The sequence below is a fragment of the Crocuta crocuta genome, unplaced genomic scaffold (genome assembly GCF_008692635.1).
Source record: "Crocuta crocuta isolate KB4526 unplaced genomic scaffold, BGI_CrCroc_1.0 scaffold1269, whole genome shotgun sequence".
Taxonomy (NCBI): Eukaryota; Metazoa; Chordata; class Mammalia; order Carnivora; family Hyaenidae; genus Crocuta; species Crocuta crocuta.
In genome coordinates, this window is record NW_027531335.1 from 388,804 (window position 1) to 397,516 (window position 8,713).

Genomic DNA, 8,713 nt, shown 5'->3' on the forward strand with positions numbered 1-8,713 from the left:
TCATTTGCCCGCGAAGGCCCGGAGTGGGGCACGGCGTGAGGGAAATGACACCAGAGAAGAAGCAAACAGGGACACTTGATGGCGTGATGGGAATTGCTGGAGTATAAAGCTGCGGAGGACTCTAGGGTTGAAGTTGTCCGCTAGAAAAATGGTGTTGTGGGGGCACCTGCGTGGCTCAGTCGGTTAAGCACCTGACTCTTGATTTCGGCTCAGGTCACGGTCTCACAGTTGGTGAGGCCGAGCCCGTGTCGAGCTCTGCGCTGACAGCATGAAGCCCGCTTGGCATTCACTCTCTCCTCCTCTCTGCTCCTCCCCTGCTCATGCTCTGTCTCTCTCAAAATAAATAAATAAAACTTAAACCAAAAACAAAAACAAAAAAAAAAAAAGAAAGACAGAAAGATGTGTCATGAATGCCTCTTGTCCAGGGCCATGGCTTAGCCAGTGTCAGCCCATCTCGCGGGCCCAGCAGAGCACATTGGTTTGCCTGGGATGATTAAAAGAGATGTTGCAAGAGAAAATGGACAGACGTTGATGACTGAGTGGATGTAAGGGAAGGAGGCAGTGACTCATATATGACTGTTGCGATTTCCTTAACTTTTCCCGAAATAGGCACACCTCTGCCATCTGCTGTGATTGAACGGGAGAGAGCACAAACTGTTCCCTAAGCAACATGACCTATTAGAGCATTGACCAGCTCAGCTTCTAAGTAGGATGGAATCTTACTGAGGTGACCATACTGACTCTCCTGAGGTTTGAAGTTTCGTTGGGGGCCAGGGGGAGCTGCTTGAATCCCTCTCTTCTTCCCATTCCCCTTTCTGAAGCCAGCAATCAACCTCTGAGAAACGGTTGGAGTTAAGTGCCTGTTCTCTCTTACAGGCGGTGGGCATGTATCCCTTTCATAGACAACCAAAGCAACTATTTTATTATTTTTTTATTTGAGAGAGAGAGAGAGAGAGAGAGAGAGAGAGAGAGCATGAGTTGGGGGGAGAGGTGCCCAGGGAGAGACAGAATCTGGAAGCAAGCTCCATGCTCATTGCAGAGCCCGTGGGGCTTGATCCCACGACCCTGGGATCATGACCTGAGCTGAAATCAAGAGTCGGACACTTAACCGACTGAGCCACCCAGGTACCCCCCAAAGCACCTGTTTAGAACTGTTTTGTTTCTTCAGAAAGAAAGCAAGTAGATAGCTAGCATTTATATAGCGCTTGCTCTGTGCCAGGCACTGTTCTGAGCAATTTATCTGGATTAACTCATTGTATCCTCAGAATCGCCCCTTGATCATCCTCACGTTACAGGTGAGAAACCTGGAGCACAGAGAAGTTAAGTAGCTTGCCAGCCGGTAGGTAGCAGAGCTGGGGTAGGAACTCAGGTACTCTGGGCCCAGAGTCCATGCTCTCAACACTACACCGTACGGAGATTATCTTAAGTCTTACATGTGCAGAGCTGTTAGAGATCTTTACGAGAAGTACAGTTACCGGTTACTTATGTACATATCTCAATGTGCTATATGTACATACACATGTATCCGTATATATTTCAACATTTGGAGATTGTATTTTAAGTTTCAGGATGACTGAGTGTGTGTGTGCGAGCGCGTGTGTGTCTCTGTGTGTGTATTTTTAAAGTATAGGAAGTGGAAAAACCTCAGAAATGGAAGGAACCACTGGGGGAAGAACGGATGGCAGATAGCCACAAGTAGCTTAAAATGCAAGCCATGAGAAGATTTGACTAAAGGACAGTTAAGAACAGATGGGAAGAGAAAATAAACCCATCAGAGAGATTGGAAATAGTGCAGGCTATTGTTCTATTAAAATACTGATGTTAAAAAATAGATTTTTTTAAAAAGTTGCTTTATTTTGAGAGAGTCAGCATGAGTGGGATAGAGGCAGAGAGAGAGGGAGGCAGAGAATCCCAAGCCGGGTCCGTGCTGCTGCTGCAGAGCCCGACACGGGGCTCGAACCCACGAAACCATGAGATCATGACCTGAGCCAAAACCAAGAGTCAGATGCTTAACCGACTGAGCCACCCAGGCACCACCCAAAAATAGATTTTAAAAGGTCTTAAATTGCCTTGACAATTGAGGTGTGGTTCATTATATCACCACAAGTAGGTAATAATTTTTATTATCAGGGCTTTAATGTTTGTGTGGGAGTAGGAAGGTAAAGCGTTACGAAGTTTGCTGCCGTGTGTTTCTGGAAAGCGCGGAATACGGCAGATGAGCCTAAAGTAGACTGTAGTCTTCAGAGGGAACAAAGTTTTTATCAGAAGCCCTACAGCTGACAAATGATTTGTCTTCACAAGTGCTGATGTGTTTGAAAGGCCAAAATTAAATTGCTGTGCACGCCAGAAGTTGCTTAGAATCCTAACACTAGCACTATCGCCGGAACCATCGATGCTTCCAGACGCTAGCCAGCTTTTCACTCAGCGCAGTGGGAATTTTCTGCTTCCATTGGCCCTGCTGTGGGCTGCGCGTCCCCACAGCTGGGTCTTTGGTCACCCTTGTGGGGAAAGGGAATGGATATTGAAAGTCCAGGGCCTTTACAGGCTACCATGAATAAAACTGACCTTTGGGGGAAATGCCAACTATGTAGTGCCTGGGGGGCTGATGTTGGGGGACAAAAGGAATTTTTTGTTCAGTTGAAGAGGAAGGTCATGGTATAAAGTATTTACAGATTATGTAAGAGGCCCAGTGCACGCCAGTGTGTTGGCACAGAGTATAAAATAGGACTCTGGAGGGTCGCCTGAGTGGCTCAGTCGGTTACACTTCCGACTTCGGCTCAGGTCATGATCTCACGGTTTGTGAGTTCGAGCCCCGCATCGGGCTCTGTNTTTGGACAATTTGGGAGGATTTGTTTATTTACTTACTTATTTATTACTTTTTAAAAGTTTTTTTTATTTTGAGAGAGAGAGAGCACGCGTGAGAGAATGAGTACAAGTGGGGAAGGGGCAGAGAGAGAGAGAGAATCCCGAGCAGACTCTGCACCACCAGCACAGAGCCCGACGTGGGGCTCGAACCTACGAACCGGGAGATCATGACCTGAGCCAAAGTCAGACACTTAACTGACTGAGCCGCCCAGGCGCCCCAGGATTGTTTTTTTTCTTTAATGAGTTTAGTAAACTTTATCTTGGAATAATTTTCAATTTGTAGAAAAGTTGCAAACGTAGGACAGAGGCTCTTGAGGAATGATTTCGGTCGTCCTGGTCTCAGAAGCCCTCAGCAAAGTCTAAAATGGTGCTTCCTTTCCCCCACTCTGTGTCTCTCCCTGGTTTTGGCAGAAGCTTTAAAACTCCTCTCCCTGGTGATAGAGCTGGGTCCAAAATGATAGAGTCACTGAATATTTGGTGGAGGCAGTGGTGAGTTTTCTCCAACTGAAACACATTTTTAACACACTGGTTCAGCTTCTTCTGTCTCCTTCCCTCTTCAGATTACTCAGAGCTACAATCCCAGCTGTTTAGTGTCAGACCTCGGGGGAATGACAGGGACCATTAAATCTTTCTCAGTACTTCTTTGGAAAAGTTATAAAAACAGTTCCCAGGTCACGTTAGCAAGCATGATTAAAGACACGCTGCTGAGACTCCCCCACGGCACTGCCAAGATCGGAGCGTGTGCACTGAGCGGGCGGTAGAGGGAACCCCAAACTCCTGCGGGAGGGAGTCAGAAACTTCAGGCTACACTCTCCCCTGTGTCCACACTAAAGCGAGTAGTTGAAGCTGTGGCCCCGGAGCCCCCCTTCCTGGGTTTGTATCTGAGCTCTGCCATCCACGAGCTATGGGACATGGGGCGAGCGACTCTGTGTCCTTGACCTCGGCCACTTCATCTTCGAGATGAGGCTGACACCCCTGTCTCGCAAGGCGGTCGTGAGGACGCGGTGGAGTGGCACGCGGAGAGAGCCTAGAGCGTCGCCCGGCTGGGTGCGCGTCAGCTGTTCTTCGCTCGGCTTTACTGTTCTTGGCCCCAGGACTTGGAGGAACGGACTAAATGACCCACAAAGAACACTGGCTGGTGCTGATGAGTGTACTCCTTGTGCTTCATTTGAGCAGAGACGCAGCCACCTGTGACGAACTTGAGCGTTTCTGTTGAGAACCTCTGCACGGTCATCTGGACGTGGGACCCCCCCGAAGGAGCCAGCCCCAATTGCACCTTATGGTATTTTAGTCATTTCGACAACAAACAGGACAAGGTAAGTTTTCTGGGGTGTGTTGCACTGATGAGGTGAAGTGGACGCTGTGAACTGGAGCCAAGAATAAACCGAATTCTAACCTCACTTCAACCCGGGAGTTCTGTTTGGGCTTGTGTCCGAATTTTACCTGGGAAAGAAAATGACCGAAAAGACCGTTGAGAAAAATCGAGCGCTTGAACATTCGAAAACGTTGGCTCATTATTTGCTCACGAAATGCAAAGAGAGACCCTGTTAGGAGACACTTAGCTGCTGTCTTTACCTGCTGGGCCCTCGGCTCCTAGTCGCGTTGACATTTCTTCCTGTGTCCCTGCCTCTGTGTATATAACACTTCCAGTTTCTCACAGAGTCTTCCCGCTCACCGTCTTGCTGATGACATGCACGCAGCTGTGCAAGAACTACGTGATATAAAACTAGGTGGCCATATGGAAAGCGGAAAAATAAGGTATCAGCGGTAGATAGGGTCGACTAGGTTTCCTGATGCCTGAGGAAAAGCGAGGGGAACTTTCAGCCCTTTCCAGTCAGATGTAGTCAACTGAAGTAAGTGAATTTTTGCTGACACGATTGGATGATCTCAGGGTCTTTATGACAGTCTCAGCCAGTGGAATTTTCTCTTGGGCCCTATTGCCTTGCAACCCCTTCTGACGGACCGATCCTTCGAAGCGTCAGATCAGCTGTTCAGAACTGTTTTATATCTTTGTGCCTTCTTTCAGTAAGCGGGGAGAGGTGTCAGGGGTGGTTGGGATCGAATTTGTCCGGGACTGTGAGGAGGCCGGATGGGAGAAGCTGATACTAGCGACAGTGCTTTGGGTCAGCGAACCGTGGACTCATCGATGTTCACGCAGCCTGGCGGCAGGGGGAGTCAGGAGAGCTCGGTTCTAGTTGGTGTGCCACTCAGCTATCCCTGTGACCTGGGGTAAGTGACTGAACCTCTCTGAGCCTTAATTTCTTGCTCTGTGAAGTGTGGCCCTACTCTCTTCTCTGGCTTTCTGGGACATGGAAAAACACGTATGTGGAAGCTTCATAAAGCGAGGATGGAACAGGTGCTTCCTCTTGAGGGAAGCTTACCAATCTGCCTTTCTTCCCCCTTTTCTGCCGGGGTGTTAATTCCGGGTTAGGTGTTCATTGGTAGAGAATTGAGGCTATTCAGAATATTTGCCTTTTTTTTTTTTTTAAGAGAGAGAGAGAGAAAATCTTTAAGCAGGCTCCACACCCAGCTTGGAGACATAGGGTACCATCTTAAGACCGTGAGATCGTGACCCTGAGATCATGACCCTAAGATCATAGGGATGCTTAACTGACCGAGCCACCCAGGCGCCCTAGAAATATTTGCATTTTAAGAGGTCCTCCAGGGGCGCCTGGGTGGCTCAGTCCGTTGAGCGTGCCACTGTTGATTCAGCTCAGGTCCCAATCCCAGGGTCGTGGGATCAAGCCCTGAGATGGGCTCCATGCTGAGCTTGGAGCCTGACTACGATTCTCTCTGTCTGCCCTTCTGCCCCTCTCTCCCACTCACGCACACACTCTCTCTAAAATTAAAGAAACAAGAGGATCTCTAGACCCAAATAGACATTTTTTTCCAAAGAAGACATCCAAATGGCCAACAGACACGAGAAAAGATGCTCAGCGTTACTGATCATCAGGGAAATGCAAATCAAAACCACAGTTAGATCAATCACTTCATACTTGTCAGGATGGCCAGTATCAAAAGGACAAGAAATATCGGGGTGCCTGGCCGGCTCAGTCAGTAGAGCATGTGACTCTTGACCTAAGGGTTCTAAGTTTGAGCCCCACACTGGGTGTAGAGATAACTTAAAAACAAAATCTTAAAAAAAAAGGGGGGGGGGAAGAAATTTCAAGTGTTGGTGAGGACATGGAGAAAAGGGAACCCTCCCGCACGGTTGGTGGGAATGTAAATTGGTGCAGCCAGTATGGAAAACAATATGGAGCCTCCTCAAAAAATTAAAGAATAGAACTGTCCTATGATCTAGCAATTCCACTTCTGGGTATTTACCTGAAGAAAACGGAAACGCTAATTCAAAAAGATACCCCTATGTTTATTGCAGCCTTTTTCACAACGGGAAGATGAACTGATAAAGAAGATGTGGTATATTTATACAGCGTAACGTTACTCAGCTATAAAAAAGAATGAAATGTTGCCATTGGTGACAACATGGATGGACCAAAGACAAATACCATGTGATTTCACTCATGTGGAATCTACAAAACAAAACGAACACACAGAACAAAACAGAAACAGATTCACAGATACCGAGGACAAGCGGAGGGTAGTAGGGGATGGATGGGCGAAGAGGTGAAGGTGATTAAGCCGCACCAACTTTCAGTTATAAGTAAGTCATGACAATGAAGAGCGCAACATAGGGAAGATGGCCAGTAATATTGTTAAGAAGTCTGTGTGGCGACCGATGGTGACTAGACCTGACACCAGGGGGATCGCCGAGTAAGGTACATAAATGTCGAATCCCTTTGCTGTGCACCTGAAATTAGTAGGTCAACCATACTTCAAAAAAAACCCAAACAAACAAAAAACAAAAAACAAAAAAACCCAAACAAACAAAAGAGAGATGCTCTCAAGGCAGAAGTTGAGTTCAGGAGTTGAGTTCCCCTTTCACTCTGTCGGCTTCCTCTTGTTCCCAAGAGGGGACCATCAGGCATTTGGATCCTTAGTGGCGACTCTCAGTACTTCAGCCCTTGAGATGTCATGGGAAAGACCTTTAAGTGCTTCGCCTCAGCATCGCATAGAAACCGAGGAGAGGTCACCTTTTCTTCTGACACGTCCGCGTTCATTAGCCAGCCAAACACACTCAAGGACCAGTAGGGTAGACATACGTAGTGATATCGTAGCCCAGAAATGGGGCGACTCCACCGTAGAGATACAGAAATTGAGACTTCAAAGCGACTCTAGGAGGCAGTGGGATTAGATAGGACTGGGTTTGAAAATGTGCCTCTTCCCCTTTCAAGGCGTGTGACCCTGGGCAGGTCACTTAACCTCCCTGAGCCTCCATTTCTTTGTTTGTAAAATGCCAGGGCGGGACCCAATGTCAGTGGCGCGTGTCTTAGAGGAGAGGATGTTCGTGATGCACCTGGCACCGAGTTCACGTTCAATAACTGTCAGTTTTTCTTCTTCTTCTTGTGAGGTTGAATCACACGAAACGGTTGCTTTTATAGGTCATGTGGTTCAGTCTAATATTAGCGTCCATTCTGCCCCTGAGGAGACCGGATGGAAACCATGACAAGTGACCTCTGCCTGAGGCTTGCTCGTGTGTATTCCAGCCAGCCGACTGCTGACCGTTGACGCGGCCCGGGCCACGGATGGGATAAACACGGATTTTCTCTTCTAATCAGTGATGGGAGACTTCCCGGCCGACCTCTTGAAGGTTACAGTCCCGAGGCTGAGAATGAATGGCGGGAGTGATTTCCCTTCCCCTTCCCATCCTTTGGACAAAGCATTAACATCATGCAATTGTCTGGGATAGGCTTCGAAGCAGATTGAAGTAGGGGGAGCTTTAGGATCGTTTGTACACGTTACGGGGGCTTATGAGACCGTCCAGAGGTCCTATGTTGCTAAACGGGATAAACCCCTGAGGTTGCTTTCAGTCTTCCGATTGGAGGACCATGAACACAAGAGACAGGGACTCGTATGTGATTTGATTTTATTTTTTTAAACACAAGATTCGTTTCAAGTGGCCGCCCTCCCCCATTGTGTTAGCAGTGTCTCCTCATTTCCCAGTCTGGAGAGTCGAAGAAGGATCTGGCGTCAGGCTTTGTTTTTGTTTTTTTGGCTGGTTGTTGTGAAAAGAACATTGATTCATGTGCTCTGGCGTCAGGTTAGATCTCTTTCATCACCAAGAGATAGGCAAGTCTCACTAGGTGAATAAATTAAAAAGCTGCTGTTCTGTCCAGGTCCAGGCACCCAGAGAGGCAAAGCCGGGGCCGACTCTCTTTTCCTACCGAGAAAGGGATCTGGAATGGGGCAAGGTGTGATCCGGCCAAAGGAACGGTGGGCCTGCGGGGAGGGATCGTTTCAGGGCTCTGGCCTTGGTTTTTGATACATTTTCAAAGGAGCCCAGCTTCCCCAGGGGGCGGAGCCTAGTGTCCTACAGCAGCTCCCCTGGAGTGAGTCACCTCAGCCGAAAGTCACGTGGGAGCTGTCACTCAGACCGCACCGAGCCCTGCCGGAAGGGATTTAGTTCCTTGTCTGATAGAGGTGGTGCTGGACCTGGCCATCGTCGTTGTCGTCGTCGTCAGTTTGGGTTTCACCTCCTCTCATGCCGATGTAGTATTAACTTAACCTTGAGCTTCGAGGGAGACTTTTAAAAAGTATTTTATCACTCCCTCCCCGTCTCTTTTCTGGGTTATTTTTACTATTCATATGCCCNTAGTAAGTACTCAAGTATTTTTTTAATTAAAAAAATTTGATTATAATAAAAATCTCTGTGTAATAAGATTCCTCAGTCCTCTTGCTGGAACAATGTGTAATATAATTGGAAGACTGGGATTTTCCCCCAGAATGTTTC

At 47.8% G+C, this 8,713-nt stretch overlaps 1 protein-coding gene across 1 annotated transcript in view; it reads left to right on the top strand.

The window, feature by feature from the left end:
- The window catches only part of IL13RA1 (interleukin 13 receptor subunit alpha 1), a 62,136-nt gene that overhangs the window by 8,384 nt on the left and 45,039 nt on the right, over positions 1-8,713 (top strand). Inside the window, 1 exon segment of the mRNA XM_077771918.1 lies at positions 4,042-4,181. Coding sequence (XP_077628044.1) covers positions 4,042-4,181 — 140 coding nt within the window.